Here is a 19,857-nt window from a genome sequence, read left to right on the forward strand (position 1 = left end):
GTTTTGATATCTGAAATATTCTTTTTCATTTTAATAAATGATAAATTCGTAATGAAGATTAAAAAAACAAAAAAGTATCAATTAAGGACTGTACAGCTGACATATATTTAACAACTTCAAACCTTGATGTTGAATACAAATTTTTTGAGGTAAAAAATATCCCTTTTGTTATCACTATCATCCTCTTCACTTGTAGGATTCAAAATTGTGAGTTTTTCAATGAAGTATAAGAAATAGAACCATAAAAATATACCTATCACCACAGAAGCGGATAATGTTGGATAAAATTAATCAGATTTATTTGTTCTGAATTTTAAAATTTGCAAGAAAATAAATCAATTACTAATGAAAAGAACATTAAGAGTATTTAAAATATGTATTACTTCAAATCTGCCGAAAATCTGATTAAAGATGCTGATAAGGTCAGTTTAATTATGATTTATTAGACAAAACTTCAAAAGGTTTTGAAAAATTGATTTCAAATAAATCACTCACCACAATAGTACCCTCTTGATCCGAAGACTCCAAAACACTCTTGCTAATCTTCAAGTACAATTTTTCAATAACCTTAATTTGCGAGAAATTCACATTCAACAGGCCACTCGAAACAATAGTGAAAAATTTCTTTAAAAATCTAAGAGACACATTTCTATTTATATTTTGGGAAGATAAATGATTATAAAATGATTTGATAACCATTTTCAGATCTCCAACGGGCACATCACTGATAAAATTATTGGGAAACTGGTTATCATTTTTATAACAATTATTTTTCAAAAGAGAAAATCCCAAAAAGTTGAAAATGATGTCCAAATTTCGAGAGTTTGTGATAAGAATGAACAGGAGAAAGAAATTGAAATAATGTTCAACATTTATCTGTTCACATCTAGTGCCATGACTCAAAGTTTTCTCAATAAAAGTAAGTAACAACTTTCTTTCTTCGAAGAAATATAAAATGCAACGATATCCTTTAGCTTTGATCAGCGACATTTGAATTTCCATCAACATGTCTGAAAGACTTTTGAAAAATCTGATCAGCATGTACATATTACATGAATCAACACATTTCAGTTCAACTATTCTTCTCATGATGGTATCGTGAACTAAGCTCCAAACTTTGCTAGATTCCATATCAAATGCCTTTATTCCCACTGACAAATTTTCTACTGCAAGCAAATCATCATAGATTTGTTGTTTAAAAAAATGAGGTGATACAGTATTTGTAAACTGAATTATATTGTCAACATTGCTCAATAATTTTGAATTTTCGTATGTCAATATTCCTGAGGTTTCAATGGCAACTTTCTGAACACTTTCAGATGGGTACTTTTTATTATTGATTATACATATGTTGAAAATAAAATCATATATTCTGTTAATATTCTTGAAAGAGCATTTCAAATCATTATTCAATTTCATATAACTGATGAGGAGTGTTTCAAACTTATTCATGTTTTTTTCATCATCTATTGAATCATAAGTTTTGTAAACAAATTGTTCAAATAAAGAAAAAAATGAAATTAATGTACTTCTTAGGTCAACACTGTACTCTTCAAATTTATGGTTGGTCATTTTTAAAATATCTAGGAAGATTTCAGTAATATCGAGTTGCATATCGTCAATCACTTCACTGAATAAAAATAATAAATTATTCATATTTTTGCAAGTAAACTCATCAAAACTGTAAAAAGTAAAATTTTCTGTCAAAATATATTTGATGAATTTAATCAAGGGTCTCAAAACTAAAACTGCTTTTTTCTTTGATGATATTTCCATGAAAACTTGGCTCAAATCTAGCATGGAATTCAAATCTTCAAACTTTTTTGGTACAAAAATTTGTAAAATCAACTTTTCTCCAGGCTGCTTATAATAGTTTATGATATTGTCAAATGCTTTACTATATTCACTCGAAAATTCTTGAAAATATTGCAACTGAGTGCTGGACACGTGATCCAGGACACAGAACTGAGTTTCTATTATAACATCATGAAGTTTGGAAAATCTTTCACAACCCAACAAATAGAAAAATTGGCCCAATAACCAGGTTGTGAATGTTTTATATTTTTCACTGATTTCCTGGTATTGTTCGAATGTAAACATTGGATCTTTAGCACATATGAATATATTAGAACATTCTTTTGATTGGATAATTGTAGCCAATCTTTTGACACTTGCTTCAGAACATTCTCCTTTCATCAAAACTGGAATAGTGTCATTGATCATTTTCCAACTTGAAAAAGCCGGAATAATTTCATCTATTCCAGGCATGTTTTATAACCTCTGAAAAATAAAAAAATTAAAATTGAGAGTAGGCTCCTCGATGAACACAATAATTACCGAATTCTTCAACTCAATTCCAGCTATTTCGAGTCTGAGAAGCTTTCATTCATTACAGTTATTTATTTTAATTCAAATTATATTGAATTCATGACATTTCGAATTAAAATAACAAAATTTATAACCTCAAAAATGTAACTAAAGCCTGTGCTAAAGATAACGTCTGACGAATTTGTTTGCGATGTCGACTGAAAGATAATTGCTATTGGAAGGAACTGTGTTATACCTGCTAGTTTATTGGACGTCAAAAAGGCGGGAAAGCAAATGGCCAACAGTAGTACTGCATGTGCTAAAGGCGAGCCTTCACATATTTTCGAGGCAACATTTTAACGCGTATAATTAGAAGAAAAATATTACTTTTTCAAATTTTTATATATTTCTGACAGATTACAGTGTCTACTTTTGAGCAGTGGGAATAGATTGTACAAACAGTACCGAAATTTCAATTTATGACCTTTTAATTTTTGTTACACGCTCTATATCAGCTTCACCTGTATGTATGTTTGTAACTCTCAAGCTCGGGATTTGTATTTGACAGAATTACCGACATTATTACTTGATCTATTCGCGGTCAGATGGCGCTGTACGTAACCTCCTTGATATATCGACATTATTGCTTGATCTCTTCGCCGGCAGATGGCGCTGTACGAAAATATCAATGGTCATTTTTTTAAACGATATACTGCTGATGGATCCAAAAGTTTAGATATGATAAATATAGTTTAAAAATACTAAAAAACACGCTTTTATATCATACGAAACTAATATTTGAAAAACAAATATAGTTTAAAAAACTAAAAAACACGCTTTTAAAGAACATCGAACTAAAAAGTTAAAAATATATTTTTAATAAGCTTAAAACAATAACGAACGAAAAATACTAGTATTATTGTGAAAAAAGCGTGGGGGGCTTTGTGCCATATTTTTTGTTTATCAAGCGCCCGTCGCTTTTTTCTCAATAATACTAGTATCTTTCGTTCGTTATTGTTTTAAGCTTATTTAAATTTTTTTTTTAACTTTTCAGTTCGATGTTCTTTAAAAGCATGTTTTTTAGTTTTTCAAACTATATTTATTTTCTTTTTGTTATTTAAACACCTATCAGAATCCTTATCTACTAATATCAACAGTCTCTGTGAAGATTAGCGTTTCGCTATAGAATTTCAATTTTTATTTTGGTGCCTTCGGCCTCGTGTTCTGAGCAGTTTATAATGATAATTATATAGTCTTTTACATCGAAGAGAACAGACAGCGGTCGAATGGAAACCTGAAGTACCAAACGTTTCGTCTGCTACTCAAAATGTATAAAATATCTTTGGTGTGACCACTTGAATCCCTTCCATATGTAAAATATTTTGTCAAAAACTCTCGGCCTCTTGATAAAAAAATAATAGAGACTTTGTATATAGGGATAGTCTTTATTAGACAATGGTCTGTATATAAAAATAGAGAGATCCTATAAGTTTCAGGCTCCCATTCACAGAGGTGCTGAGTACACTTTCAAAAGCGACACTGCTTGACAATATCAAATTGGTTCTTCAATTTCCAATGTTATTTATATTTGGAAATAGTTTGATATTAAGTGAAATATTATTCACATTATGGTCCATGAATTAAAGATCTGAATTAAATACAATCGACAGATTCCGATTCTTGCTCCATCTATCAGCATGTGTACAAAGTTGGGTCAATCTCATTTTTTGGGTCGAGAGTTTTCTTTTCTACAAAAACGAAAGAGAATCGTTTACAACAACAGGGTTTCTATGCATCTCGTTATTTACATAGCCACAATAAAAACAATTAAACTGCACACAGTTGATTAAAAAATATACATTATTTTTCTCAATAGGTTTTCACCACTTGTTGCTCGGCAATAATCTTGCAGGTTGCAAGGCTCACATCATTTCCTTTATAGTTCAGTCTACTCCGAATCAAAAGTCCGAATCAAATATATGATGGAAATTGTATTGTATAAATTGATAAATGTTCGACAGAAAGAACGTGAAAATGTCTCATTAATACATACAAATTAAAGTCTGTTCGTCTGTCTGAACACAATAAAAACTCAAAAACTACCAAATAGGTTTTCATACAGTTTTCACCATAGGACGAAATGGTTCAAGAGGAAGGTTTATGTGTATAATTTATCAATGTTTTGTGTGAATTAGTGGGAAGTCGGGGCGGTGGTTCTACCCAAACGACCTGTCATAGAAAAAACTGCCTAATCCCTCTGATATATCACAAAAAATACACATTGATCATAAACAATACATATTAATTTTCTTGTATATGCCTGTTTTATAGATCTGTTTGAAATGTGATGCAGCCGCAGCGAAACATCAGAAATGAAGCTGTAGAAAGAAGTTGCTGTTTTGGGACATGTTGCACTCGATTAGGTAGGTATCCAAACTAGGTACCTGTCAAAATTAAAATTAATAGAGAAACTTACTCAGAAAATCGATAACAGTTTAAATTCTAGCCGGCCTGTGCTGAGTAATCATAGAGTTGGTCCAAATTTTCGATACTGTAAGTTATGGAAAGCATTGGAATTGGCATTCTTATGTGAACGAAACCAACTGGTGAGAACAGGTAGTGTGCAGAGTACACAAAAAAAAGTGAATTTTGGTATACCACAAGGAACTGTTCTGAGATCTACGCTATTCTTAATATTATGATTGGACTGACCCATTCACAGGAACACATAGACAATCATAGTTTTTTTCCAATACTCTATTACAAATACAAAAATTAATAACAAAGACTATTGAAGAATTTACCGTTAACCAACCCATACAGACAAAACCATAAACAACTTATCACCCACAGTAACATAAATTAGTTGATTTTCACAGAATGATCTATAATCTATAGACTCACTAACATACCAATGTCCACAGATAATTTTAATATAGAATCAGATCTGATATAACAAATTGCAGTGAATAACAACTTCAATCCGAATGTAATTCATCACATCCTTGATAAAAAACGTTTCAAGCAAGCTATTAACCAAGTATACCCTCACATAAAATCTAATACTTCAAGACACCGGAAAATACCAGATAAAATGAAAAGACTACTGAATAAACAACATAGCATATAAGACTGGTAACTCCTTGGGTAGACATATGAAGAACAAAAAGTCACAGATAGACAAGGATACCAGGTGCCTACAAACTAAGATGCGGATCATGCCCAAAATTGAATGTAGAAAGAACTTCAAGAAATTTTAAAACGAGAACTTCTGAACATGAAAGAAGTTTTGAAGTGAAGAAGACCAATTCCACCTATGCGCGCCACTTTTTGGAGAACGGTCACAATTTCAACCCTATGTACGACATATTCTCCATGTAGAAGCTAAGAGACAAAAGTTGCCCTGCTGCAGTCTTTGGAAATAAATAAAAGTAAAGCGTGTCGCCCACTTGTCCGGCACAGCACAGCACGGCTCTTCCAGTCAAAATACGTATAGGATTATTAGGATTAGAACAATGAAAATGAATGGACAACCGCCAACTAGCCCGGCACGACACAGCCAAGAGCGTCCGCCGCCGGAAAGGATTTCAGCTCTCCGTTCCTGTTTGGCAAATAACGGTACGTACTGTGATGGACTGGCCAAGTGAGCGCGTCGCCGGCCAGCGCTTGCAAGCATCAACTTATCCAAACGTGCCTGGGAAATTTCTGTCTCTCTGTTTTACTATTCCATAAGTTGTCAGCACGGTGTCAGACGGTATCTATGAAAATGGACGATGAAAAATTGAGTTGCTTGTTAAGGCAAGCTCTAGAATATCCAGAAGTTCTGAAAATTTGCCTAGAGTTATTCGGAAATACTGGAAAAACATTTCCTCGTCTTCTTTCAGGTCGTTGAAAAGATGATGAAACTCTCCCAGATTTGCCCTCTTTTGATTAATGGAATGGATTCACATCCTTCTCTTTTGTGACTATTTTCTTCTTCATTCAATAATGCGGCCACTATAATGACGTCTTCTTCGTCAGAACTGATGGTGATAGACATATTTCTGTCACCGCTCGATGTCAACTGAAATTTCCTTGAAATCGAACAAACAGCAACTTCAGTATGCTGGTTATAGCTGGACAAGTGGGCGATGCTACTACCCGTCGCCATCAGGCGACGGACAGCGCCGTGCTGTGCTGTGCCGGACAAGTGGGCGACAAGCTTAAACGTTCGGGTCCCCTGCTGAACGACCAGCATTGAAGAGTTAGTAGTTGCTGGCCAATGCTGGTAGAGGTTGAAAGTGACAGTAGTGAGCGCATTTGTCTAAAAATAGCATATAAGTATAATGGAGAATGTTCCTCAATTTGGGTTATTGCAGCAAATGCAAGTTTGAACAAAATAAAGTTGAGTTTAATTCATGAGTTTTTCAAATTCACTTCGAAAAGTATTCAAATTGATGTTTCAAATGTTGGGTTTTGATTTTTAAAAGGATTTGTTTGTAATTCACATATTGGCAACAGCGCCTATATGAAGTTGAAATAATTTATACGTACCTAGATATTCTACTTTAAAAAAGGAAAATTATCTTTAAAAATCAACAATTAGGGCAAAATATAAATTATAGTTCAATACCACCTCCACAAGCAATAGAAACAACAGTTGTTTTATTATTTATTTATATAGAGGAAGATAGGTTAGGTGCACAAAATGTCATATGTCACAGAATGTCTCGGAACTCGGAACATAAGTAAACAGAACAGCACGCCTCTGAAATCTGTCATTTTTGTTTGTCTCATACAGGTAACAGATTCATTGTCCTTTATTAGCTATAACCGATGTTGCCAAATGGTGAAAAAGAAACGAATCCCTTCAAATGTTGAATGCATTATTTCATTCCTCTTTTTTAAGTATTTAAATAATTTTTTAAAGAAAAAGGTTGAAATGATAAGTTTGTAATGCGTTGTTTTAGAGCTCTTTTATGAAAACTACTTGATTTTTGTCAGGAGGAACATTCCCCATGTAGCTTAGTTTGTAATATTAATTTCTACCGAGGAAGCTGCGGTGTTAGCGAAACGCGTCTATGAATGAAAATGTTTGTTGAACATGTGTAATTACTATCATGGATAGTATTGACTCGTATGTTGATAGAAGAGTGCTTTATTTTATGGATGACATTGCCCTTTACGTCGGAGGTAAAACTTCAAAAGAAGTCGAACAAAAAGTATCCAGGAATTTACAAATTATCAATGATTTGATACAAATTTACTAACCATAAATTTGTAAAAACTGAATATGTTTTCTTCTCAAATTATAAAACTGGATTACCATGAAATAGAACAATTCATGTAAATCTTCCTTTTCGAAGACATGGATTCTTCAAAGCACTGATCACACTTGTTATCAATTTTTATTCATAGGAATAACGGTAGATATGGGACTCTCACATTCAAATACTGACAAAAACATTCAGGACGCTGATGTGCATGTTTAGACAAATTTCAAAAATAACCGAGAGGCAGACAGTGACAAATATAAATTATGCTTTTGTGTAATTACTACTATGCATGAAAAGATGGAAAGGGGCAAACAAAAACACCTTGAAGCCTCTCGAAATAGCTCGGAAACAAATAATAAAAATATTTCACCAAAAAATTACTGTTTTTTTCCGAAAATTTATTCAAGCAATCTCGATATTTCAATATTTTTTTCATGCACACCTTAGACGCGATACAAAATATACGAAAATATTGTACTACCCAAATCCAAAAAAAAACAATAGGTCATCGCAATTTCTTATATGTGGGCCAAAATGTATAAGTTAATTTTCCGAAGGATCTGAAGGACAAAATTATATTTGAATCTTAAAAAAATATTTTGGATTGATCGATTTCTATTTCAATATAATGATGTCGTTTCAGTAGGTATTAGAAATATCAGTGTAGAAAAAATGAGGAAAACAATACAACTATATTTGCAGTCAAGCTTTGTATACGTAAATTGTTGGTATATAATTTGCCCTACTTTGTATTGTAATTACTTAAATCTTTTGTTGTATATTCATCTCCACCAAAATGTACAAATAATGTCTATATTTCCAAGGATAAATAAATATCTATCATCTATCTAACTAACGAACATCGAGAACTAATTAAAAAAAAGTTCCAATGATTCCAAAACTGTGCGTCTACAGTTAACAACGCTATTTTCCAATTAATTAAAGAGGTGAAATCCAACAGTTCGAGTATCATCAGAAGGGTAATTTTGTGCCCTTCCAAATTCAGGTAACAGATTCATTGTCCTTTATTAGCTATAACCGATGTTGCCAAATGGTGAAATAGAAACGAATCCCTTTAAATGTTGAATGTATTATTTCATTCCTCTTTTTTAAGTATTTAAATAATTTTTCAAAAAAAAGGTTGAAATGATTAGTTTAAAATGCATTGTTTTAGAACTCTTTTATGAAAACTACTTGATTTTCGTCAGGAGGAATATTCCCCATTCGAACTGAAGCAGCCCAAAAGTTACTCAAAACTCAGTCATTCATCTCTGTTTCTTCGTACTGGTAAGTCCTAGGTATATAGGTGCTTCTTAGGTCTCAGATGAGCACTAAGAAAGGATTTTCAAATATTCCAATTGGGGAGCTTCCCGTGGGGGTAAAAGGGGAGCGTTTACATATGAAAATTACCTTTTCATATCTGTTTCTCCGTAATTTTGATTCCTAGGAAGCTAAAATTTGGTATATAGTTGCTTCTTATGTCTGAGATGCGCACTAAGAAAGGATTTTCAAATATTCCAACTGGAGCTCCCCAAAGGGGATAAAAGGGGCGCGTTCATATATGTAAATTACCTGTTCATCACTGTCTCTCCGCACAGCTGTATTTTCAGAGGCTGACATTTTGTATGTAGGTTTGTTGTAGATGTGCAATAAGAAATGCTATTTAAATATTCCACCTGGGGCGCCAGCCGCGGGGAGAAGAGCGCGTCCATGAACCAAATTATCTTTTCATCACTGTTTCTCCATGCCCCCAAATTTCCGGTGGGTGAATTTATATCGCTAGTTCTTCATAAAAATAATCAAAAAACCTGTTCCGAAGAGCCATCTCGCCTACTACGAATACTTAGGCAATGGACGATGTGCATCGCACGACTTCGTACGAACTGCGTTCGCACGAATTCGTTGCTTCGCAGTTCGCAGCTTTCCGCGTCCAGAAGATGAGTGTCCTAAGATGATGAAAAAAACATAAACCTCTCGTGAAGGTGTTCGAAGGAAAATTATTACTTTTTGAAAAAGGGCCGACATTATATACGAGTTCTAGAGACTCCGGTAGGAGGACAAAAATATTATTTAAGGAAGAATATTTTGAAAAAGGGGGACTAACACCAAGGGGAGCAAGAATGTTTGCCAACATTTTTTTCTGTAGCATCAAATTGTAACTAATTTTAATAAACCTCGATAAAATTGAGTCAAACGACAGAATGTTCACAACTATCAAATATAATTTCAAAATAGATATATCTGTCTACCTGAAGACAATACAAAACCAAAACGGGACCTTAACCTTCAAAGTGATTATCTACGTAATACAAAATCAACACGCAATTGTAGCCTTTCTTCATCGTGCGTGTTGCATTGGTGTGTGTGACCGCTCGAATAAATAGCTTTCCATCAATAACCATATAACTGACCATTTTTAAAACTTTAAAATGGGTAGAGTAAGTAAGCTATCTTTAAAATATGGACATATGCCATCACGGACTTTTCTGTAGACCTACGAAAGAAAAAAAATTGTAGTGTATGTAGCTCTACCCAAGGAGTTACCAGTTTTATATATGCTATATAAATATTTTGTACATTTATTACTATTTTCAATAAATTTGAACATTGAAAAAAATTCATTGCTTGAATTGAATTTTTCACTTTTTAACGTCTTTGATTATTAATAACAAAGTGGAAAATCAAATTTTTAAAATTTTTCAAGGGGAATCTTTTTTGAAGGCTTTCAAGAAAAGCTCCAAGAAGTGAAAAAAAATTGAGGTTTTTATTTTAAAAATTACCAGAATTTTTATTTAAATTTAAACTCACGGGAAATTTTTTTTCCATGGAATTTCTTCTATTCAAGTGTCTAAAAGGTATGTGATTTTTTTTTTCTAAATAATGATATTTAATGGGTTAATATAACCGTATCGGCCAGCGCGTGCGGGACGCGCATTTAACGCTAAATTAAAATTATAAATATTGGTGCTAGAGTTCCGAGACATGGGACTTTTTTTAGTTAATTTTCTCCTCTTTAAGGATCTTTTTTCAAATTTCGGATATCTCTAATATTCTCTGAGATATTTGCGGAAAACCAAACCCCCTTTTTTTTAAATTGTTTAGAACTTCTGCAATTTTTTCGAGCCCCTCTTGAAATTTTTCAAAAAGTTGCTAGAGGTTATGCCGAATCGAATGAGCCCTGGATCATAATTTTCGGTGCCTTTGGGCAGAAGTTCCAAAAAAAGGATCTGGTGAACCAGACTATTAAGAAAGATGAAAGCAATTCATGAAATTTTTGTTTGGAAAATCTGCGAGTGGTAATCAAACACGTAACTATTTGCAAATGTCCGGGATAACTATCAATCATATGATCTATACCCTATTTATACCCTATACAATGGACTCTGTTATGCTATAAATGTAAATATTTCTGTAATCTCAATTTCATATATACCTAATATCACTATTATTGGTGATAATGGCTCTTGGAGTTTATACAGTAGGAATTTAGGAAATTTAGTAACAAAAGCACTCAAAAAATATGTTTTTTTTCAATTTATAGTATCACAGTAGGCAGAACACAAGCTAGATCCCTGTACGAGATATTTCAGATTTATTATCCTGATTATTTGGTAAGCAAAAATAAATACTCATTACGAATGTACAACTTGTACCAGTAATAGGTTTTGTGTCGTTCCAAAGATCCAACAACACTTTAGAATACATCATACCTACTGTACGATTAGGTGGAGACATATTTTTTGTACTTTGTATACCTATATTTCTCCTTTATTTTATTTATTCGAAGTATTGTTTTGTAAATACCTCATCTTGAAATACTTATCATACAATTTTAATTTAGGAACCTGATAAAAATGTTTTTCCAATCGTATCTATATCACGAAAATACTTCAACGAACATTAAACTCAGACCAATAATACAACACACAGATGTAGAAAGCGTAACATAGAAAACGCTATCTTATCCAGTACAAACAACACACAAAAAATCAATACTTCTTTCCGACGTTCTCGGAGGTCACAGATTCTATATTTTCTTCCGAAGCATGTGTAGGATACCTCGGAGTTGGCTTTAAAAATAGCCTTCATAAATACGATGAGTCAGGCAAAGCAGCCTTTTTAATAAGAACCCACCTCCCCGGATAGACGGGGAAGGAGGCCGGTATCAGAACTCGCTGCGTTAGCACAGCCTGGCAGCGAGGGGAGAGGCAAGGAAAACCATTTATAAACTTGGTATAATAAGTTGTGAGAGTGAGAGAACGTTGTTCGACCCACGTCACCAGAATTAAACCATTCTCGCTCGTCGGTAGTCTACGGTCTACGATCGATGCAAGGTTATCGAGGTTATTCCGATATTCTGTATACTGCGCATTGCTGGCAGTGTAAAATGTTCCCCTTCGCTTCTCTCTATCACTCTCCTCGTACGGCAGAACCACTTTAGAGAATAAATTACTAAAATGCTCTCTCCAAGGGGCTTATGCGATATAGGCGTGGCCGTCTATAAAATTCCTCGCGTCTATTGTTTCTTTCGCATTCCTAACACGTAGAGTTTTCGAAGAAACCTCATACAATTTATCACACAAAAACGAGTTGTTTTTATGTTAGCAAGAATACCAAAATTGTGATATAATACAATCCGATTAATGGAGATGAATAGGGAACAATGAACGTATTATGTTATGCCGTTTTGTACTGTGATGATTCATGCTTGCATGGGGAATGAGACGGTTTTCCGAGGTTTTCCGTTTTATGAATGTAATTGGTTCTAGGTTTCGGCAGATAAGTAATTATTATGCGAGGCACGATGAATATTTAGCGCTTACGATTTGCATTAACCTAATTATGTTGTTCTTACAATCCGTTACTTTGTAACGAATTTCTAGTTTTCAATTTCATTAATGTATTGAATGAATAGGTGATACCTACCTTTTTGAGATTTATTTCATAACTTAAAATATGATTTTGGTCTACCATCTTTTATTGACATTCATTCTTCTAGATACCTACCCAAGGGTTTCTGTGTTTCAGGTAGGTATTTCGCAGCCTCTGGTCTTCAATCGATGTAATGTATAAAATATATAAGGGGGGATTTTGTATACATATAAGTTTGATGGATCATTGAAATTTGATTAGTAGCTATCAGTGAGTGCGATCTATGGTCTTAAAATAATTTGAGGGATGCAACGTTTAGAGGAGTGCCAAAGCCTTCGAAAAAGGTGAAAAGTGAAAGAAAATAGTAACAAGATGGAAGCCATTGGAAAAGGAAGAAATATGACAAAAATGAGAGGAAAAATAATTTATGGGAGATCTGAGGTCGGGAAGTGAAAGGGGGTAAGTTTTTATGGGTGAAAACGGATTATCGCGATTTCTGGCAAAACTACAAGTCTCACGAAAAAAAAGTTGGGAGGGAAAGTTGTAGGTAATGAAAAAACACTTTTTTCACATAACCGTTTTTTAAATTTTTATATTCTTTTTTATGTCCCAAACACACTGTAATTTTTGGATACAAAATATTTAATTTTTTCCCTATTCTGATTTAATATCTAAAAAGCAACCGAATTTTCGATCTCAAAAATTCCCCCATCAAAATATCTTATTTAAAAAAACGGTGTGCTTCTTATCAGTTGAGATCTCTACCTTCTGACGGTGAGAAAAATATATAATACTATTGCAAAGTTTCCCAGAATATGCAAAAAAACAAAAAACTTGAATCCGATTTTTTTCATGATTATGTTAAATTTCGAGCTGTTTATTAAAAGTTTCACTTTAATTACTCAAAAATGGAAGATACCATGTTATATTCATTATCAAATAAAAAACATGCTAATTCAAATATACTACTAGGTATATTCAACATATAGGTAGCGAGAGTGGCTTTTTAGACGATAGTGCACTAATTTTTTCATCAAAAAAACGGGGGATTGTCACGAAATACTACTAGGTATATTCAACAACCAAACTGAGTTAAACCTTTAAAAGACAATATTTTGAGATAGTTGGATCTTGTTTAAATTTAATGTGTAAATGCCTATTCATTGTTATTTTAGGATAACTTATATACCTGAGTCACCTACGGAAAATTTTAGTCCATCAGTAGGTAGGTATTTCATAGAGAAGTGAGGAAGGGGCTGGGAGTGTCTGGGCACAGATTAGAATGCTAAAGACCAATAATGGTATAGTATAGACCTTACTACCTGGTCATTATTTCGTAGCAGCCGCATGAATAAATATTTGTGCTATGTTGAGAAACGCAAGCAGCTCTATCATTTGCGATAAGTACACTAACAATGAAAAATCAGTTACTGGGACAATAGTATTAGCAGTCAATTCATCTAAAAGAGGAGAAAGTAATCGCAGAAAAACCTTAGACAACGTACCAAAGTTCAATTATCAAAACCATACAAAAATTACATTTTTGCAAGAAAAAAATTCATCTAACGAGAAAAACAAGAACAACATAATAAAAACGTTAATGGAAACATTACACAAGGATTTTTCTGTAAACAAGCAGAAGAAGATGCTTAATCAAAATGATTAAGACCTCGATAGAAATTGCTAAAGGTACTAATAAAACTTTCATATCTGTGGGTCAAGTATTGATCTTTTAGTGCTTTTGAATCAATTGAAATCAAATAATCTTGATATTCAATTTCTCAAGCGAGGTTCTGGAAATGTAAAGGATCTATTTTCACATCTAATAGTTTCAAATATGAATCCTTTAAAAATATCGTTGTATTTCTGCATTGTTTTTCTGGTTGCGATACAACATCTGGATTTGGCGAAAAAGGAAAGGAAAGCAAGGTTAATTCATTATTGGACGATAAAAATTTATCAAACTTGGCCAATATTTGTTTTGAAAAAGATGCGAACAAAGAAGATATAAAAAAAATTGATTACACATTGATCAAATCTATTTGTAAACGTAAAAATGACAACAAAACACTGAATCAATTAAGATTTCAAAAATATCTATTGGCAAAAATCAAATCATCTTTCATATTGGCAAATCTCCCATCCACAGAAAGTGCAACAGAACAACATTGTTAGAGGGCATATTATCAGCTTTAAACTCATCTGGGTAATGAGCTGATGGCAACAGATTTGGGCTGGAAGTAACATCAACATGCAGTTATGTCTAAATTTACAAAAAAAAATATTCCAGAAATATTGCTCAAATCTATTTGCGGCACCTGTGAAACTGGATGTAACTCTCTAAAATGTGACTGCCAAAAACATGGTTTAAACTGTACAATTTTATGCTCAAATTGCCATTTTTCTGAAAAATTATCCATTGTTAAAGAAAACCCCTACGAAGAAGTTAATGATTCATACGAAATTGTGGATGAAGAACGAACGCAGTTTGGAGAAAATATTGGAGACGAAAACGATGACGGTCAAGATTTCGAAAATCTAGTAGAGTCGGTAAGGTTTATCGAATCTTACGATATAAAAATGCCATCAAAGAGACAAAAACTAATGGATAAATGATTATAATTCAAGATAGGGTATATGTAAATAACAAGATTAATGTATTTAAAATCATTGTAATGAATAACATAGTCAGTATGAAGTATTTGAATTCAACATTTACATGCATATTTATATATTATGATATTTTTTTGACATGAATTCAATTATAATTACCTGAAAAAATGGATCAGTTACATTTTTTAGATAAAATCCTCTTTACTTAAATCCTGTTCAATATTTAGAAAATGAACTTTTTTGCAATCTCTGATTCATGGATTTGAAATGTTTCTGTCCATCAATGTAACATGGAATCTTACATTTTTCAAGCAATTAAAGTGAAAATGTTTATAAATGGCTCCAAATTTCACATAGGTAATGATGAAAACAACTTTTTTCGTACTCGAGTTTTTTCGTTTTTTACATTATCTGAGAAGATTTGCCATTGTAATATATATTTTTAAACCATCAAAAAGAAGATATTTCAACGAACAAGAAGCATACCGGTATTCGATTTTTTTCCATAGGACTTTTAGGTTTGCCGAAAATCGCGATAAACCAATTTTTACCCTTAAAAACTCACTTCCGACCTCTTTCCGATATCAGATCGCCCGTAAATTTTTTTCTTTTATTTTTGTCATATATTCTTCCTTTTCTAATGGCTTTCATCCTACTACTAGGTATTTTTTTTGTTGCAAAAATTATCGGCACTGAACTAGTTGCGAATCTTTCTAGCTTTCAAGATTATTGAATGATTTCTTGCATTTTGAACAACTTGTGTTGATAATTCGGTAATATCTCAACCTGTTTTGAAAGCAATAATCTAATTTTCAAAATACTAGAGGTTGAGAAAGAATATGAAACTGGATATCTAATCAACCAGCAGTAGATAAAACCACTCGTACCAAGTACTTGCGGTTTCATCATGCGGATTACTCTCTTATTGGTGAATAATAAAGTTTTCATGAAAAGTGGAAATTTATCGATAAACTTTTGAGGTGTTGTGGTGTAACTTTCTAAAAACAATTAAGAAATTTCACATATTCAAAGGAAATCGATTTTGAGAAAAAATATATACCTATAAAATCCACACCTGAAAGGTCATCTTCAAGAAAGAGACTTTCGAACCGATTCAGCAGCAGCTGCAGCTGCTGCTGAACACCACTTGATGCATTTAAAATTGATACATATCTTGAAATTTGTAGTTGGTAGTTCATTCAAAATGGAAAATATAATCTAAAAATGTCAAAATATAAAGAGAATTATAATAGACATAGTTCATTTTATTTTATTTCTTTATTTGAACTTAGGAAATCCTAATATAAATATAAGCCCAAAAAGGTAAAAATAGTATATAAAAAATATTAAAACAGCATAAAAATTTTTCTAACAATAAAATACGTTCAAATAATATATAAATACAAGAAGCTAAAAAGCTAAAAATAGAATGAATCCCAGCCAAGATTCCTCTTGGCTTGGATTAAATCAAATAGGTGAAGGACTGTCATTACGATGTCATCGATGACATAAGCAGATAATGCTTATTCCGTGACATTAAAAAATCGTAATTCATGAATGAATTGTGTGTATTTTCTATAATGTTATCTAATTTGGTACTGAAGAGCCTTAGGGTAAGTGTCTTACGGCGAAACATCAATGTATACCAGTGAGGATGACAGTGTTCCATGTAAGTGCAATTTGTTACCATTCATTCAAAGTAGAACTCATGTGAATGATATCTGATTTTTATTCCACAACGAATGTTTGAAATACAAACTGAGTAGAGACAAGTATCTTCTGTATAATTCAGTGTTCATATATAAGTATTTGTTTCGATAGATTTTTTTTCTTACGTGTAATTCAATGTTTATATGAAAGTAGCTGTTTCAGGAGGACTTTCTTTCAGTTTGTGTCTGAAAGTTACTTCTTTGCATGATCTACACATCCATGTATTTTCAAATTGATTACTTCCTTCCTTTCTTTGGAGGATTCCCTCATCCTTTTTTTGTATCAAGATGGAGTAGTAGAAAGCCAAAAACTTTCTTTCCCAAAAATTAATCACTCCTAAAAATATAACCCCTTCAATTCAAATATTTAACATATCACAATGTAACACTATGTAACACAATATAAACAGAATACATAAAAGCTCGAACCAATAAAACAATTCGATGATGTGAAACATAAAAATTAAAAAAATTCAGAAAATTCATAGAGTACGTGATGTAATATATATTTTCAACTGAGCCTTGAATGAATATAAAGTAACAGAATCTTTAATGAGGTATGGTAATTGGTTGAAATCATTCCATCCTATGAAACAACGATTTCATAGATTGCTTTGTTCTTGTCCTGGAAATGTGGAATTGATTGGCGGTTCTTGTGTTGTAGTCATGCGTTTGATTATTGTACGTAATGAAGGAATCAAAATATTTTGGTAATAAATTTCTGGCTATTTCATAAATAAATATCATACTTGAGTAATACACTCTATCTGCCATATCATACCACTTGAGGGCACTCAGCCTGCATTGAATGGGAGTGAATCTATTACATTTTGAGATGATTCTCAAACCTCGATTTTGCAGTTTCTGTAACTTTTGTGTATTGTTTTTATCTAAAAGATAAAGCAGAGTGGAACAATAATCAAAATGGGGTTGTATAATGGTTCTGTATATTGTTATTTTTGAAAACATGGAAACTTCCGATGAAATCCTGGAGAAAAAAAAGTTTTTTTGATATCTTTTTACAAATATAGTCACAGTGTGCATTGAGTTCTAGTGATTCATTCAACACGAAGCCTAAATACTTGAATTCTGACACCCATTCAGTTTTGTCTCCTCCCACTTCGAGTTGAAGCTTTTCATATTATTCATATTTCAGTTTATGTTTCTCACTGATTATCATTGATTTGGTTTTATTCGTATTGATTTTCAGTTTATTTTCGTTTAAATATATTTCAATTTTTTTCAACAATCGATTCATGCGCTCCACTGTTTCTACAGCGGCATGTCCATAGCATGCAAGTAACGTGTCATCTGCAAATAAATTTAAAAAATCATAACCTTGGATATAATTTACATCATTCAGGTGAATTATAAACAGGAGTGGTCCCAGGACACTCCCTTGAGGTGTTTGAAATTTCATTTGAGAAACATTTCCCCACTCTGGTTATTTGTGACCTGCCATTGATATAAATTTTGAACCAACTTAAGACTATTCCATCGATTCCATAATATATCAGTTTACGAAGTAATATTTGCCTATCGATAGTTTCAAATGCCCTCTTGAAATCAAGGAACACAGCTACTATAAATTTATCACTATCGATTTCATTCTTCCATTTTGAAAATGTTGATTGAAGGGCAGTTTCACACGAGTGGTGTTCTCTGAATCCGGATTAATTTCCTTATAAACAGGTTACTTTAAGTACCTAGTAATTTGTTCATGTACAACAATTTCTAAAACTTTCTCAATAATCGGCAAAGTATTTATTGCCCTGAAGTCTGACATTTCAACTGCATTATTTATTTTTGGGATGGGAATAACTGTAATTTTTCAAAAGCTTTTATTTGACTTGACTTGCATGTATGTTAACAAATCTTGCAAGTTTAATATGACCCACTTCCCGGTATCCGATTGACCTGAAATTTTGCATGCTGGTCCAGAACCGATGACAATGCATGTTAATCATAAACGTGACCTGATGCAGCTGCCAGGATCGGCTCCGTACGAGAGATCCCCTCAGCGGTAAATACCAGGGACACGAAATTTTGTATACGCATTCGTTTTTGATAGGGAGTTGGTAGGCCCACCATGAAATAGATGCCACATCCAGGGTTGACTTCAATAAAGAAAATATATTTCTAGAAAAAAAAATAAATTTGATATAAACAAGACTGGGGGGGTTGCCTAAAGAGTTGGAAATATTTGTGGGGGCCAAGGTGATGTTGCGATACAATGTTGATGTGTCTAAGGGTCTAGTGAATGGTGTCATCGGTCATATAATAGAAATTATATGGCCCTGTATGACACGGACATTCCATCAGTCCGTATCGACTTCGGCAAAGATGTGATCCACGTTATTCAACCGAAATCTGTGCAATTTCCAGCTAAATTCAGGCCATGGTACAGCTGAACATAGAATGTTGCCAATTGTTTTATGCTGGGCTTGTACAGTTCACAAAATGCAGGGTAGTACGGTTGACCACACTGTTGTATACTTGGGTTGAAAGTTGTTCGCTGCCGGCCAAGCGTACGTGGCTTTAAGTATTAGGGTCACATCAATAGAAGGCCTCCTGATAGAAGAATTAGACTATTCGAAATTAACTGGGACTCTGCCATGTAATAATAACGCCATCAATGAAATGAATAGACTAAGAAATATAATAAGCTAATTCTTCTATGAGGTATGCCGGAGTTTTTCTGTTGAAGGACTCTCCGTTTTATAGATGGACTTTCTTATTGATCGTAGGAACTATCGATTGAAACTAAAAAATATAAAATAAAACAATGATAAAAAGATCAAAATAAAATTTTAAATCACATTAACCACATTCATTCATGACTTTACAGAATTGAAATTATAATAAAAGCTTGTCGCGATGCCTAGAAGAAATCTCTACATATTCATTCAGATGAAATTCAACTAAAATTTTAAATTTCAAACCCGATAAATCCGTGTGCAAAAAAGTTATTCAAGGTTAAAGTTCCACATTTTAAGCATTCAAGGCACTTTTATTCGATTACAAACATTATGAATTGCTTACAAGTTTCTTAGGTGCCTACCTAATTACAAAATTTCAATTACAAATTGAAATTATCGCGA

General features: G+C 32.8%; 1 protein-coding gene across 2 annotated transcripts in view; it reads right to left on the reverse strand.

The window, feature by feature from the left end:
* LOC111506953 (serine/threonine-protein kinase atr) overlaps window positions 1–2,704 on the reverse strand; it is a 35,296-nt gene extending 32,592 nt beyond the window's left edge. Inside the window, exons 1-2 of one of the 2 annotated variants that reach the window (XM_074180702.1) lie at window positions 2,338–2,704; window positions 496–2,280 (exon numbers count right to left, since the gene is read on the reverse strand). In XM_074180702.1, coding sequence (XP_074036803.1) covers window positions 496–2,268 — 1,773 coding nt within the window. In that variant the 5' untranslated portion in view covers window positions 2,269–2,280; window positions 2,338–2,704. The remainder of the gene's footprint in view (window positions 1–495; window positions 2,281–2,337) is intronic. The other variant, XM_023162175.2, reaches the window with a different exon arrangement.
* Between the last annotated feature and the right edge of the window lie 17,153 nt (window positions 2,705–19,857).

This window comes from Leptinotarsa decemlineata, unplaced genomic scaffold, assembly GCF_025532065.1.
Source record: "Leptinotarsa decemlineata unplaced genomic scaffold, Ldec_3_MD MMD2_tig00026299_RagTag_RagTag, whole genome shotgun sequence".
In the NCBI taxonomy this organism is placed as follows: domain Eukaryota; kingdom Metazoa; phylum Arthropoda; class Insecta; order Coleoptera; family Chrysomelidae; genus Leptinotarsa; species Leptinotarsa decemlineata.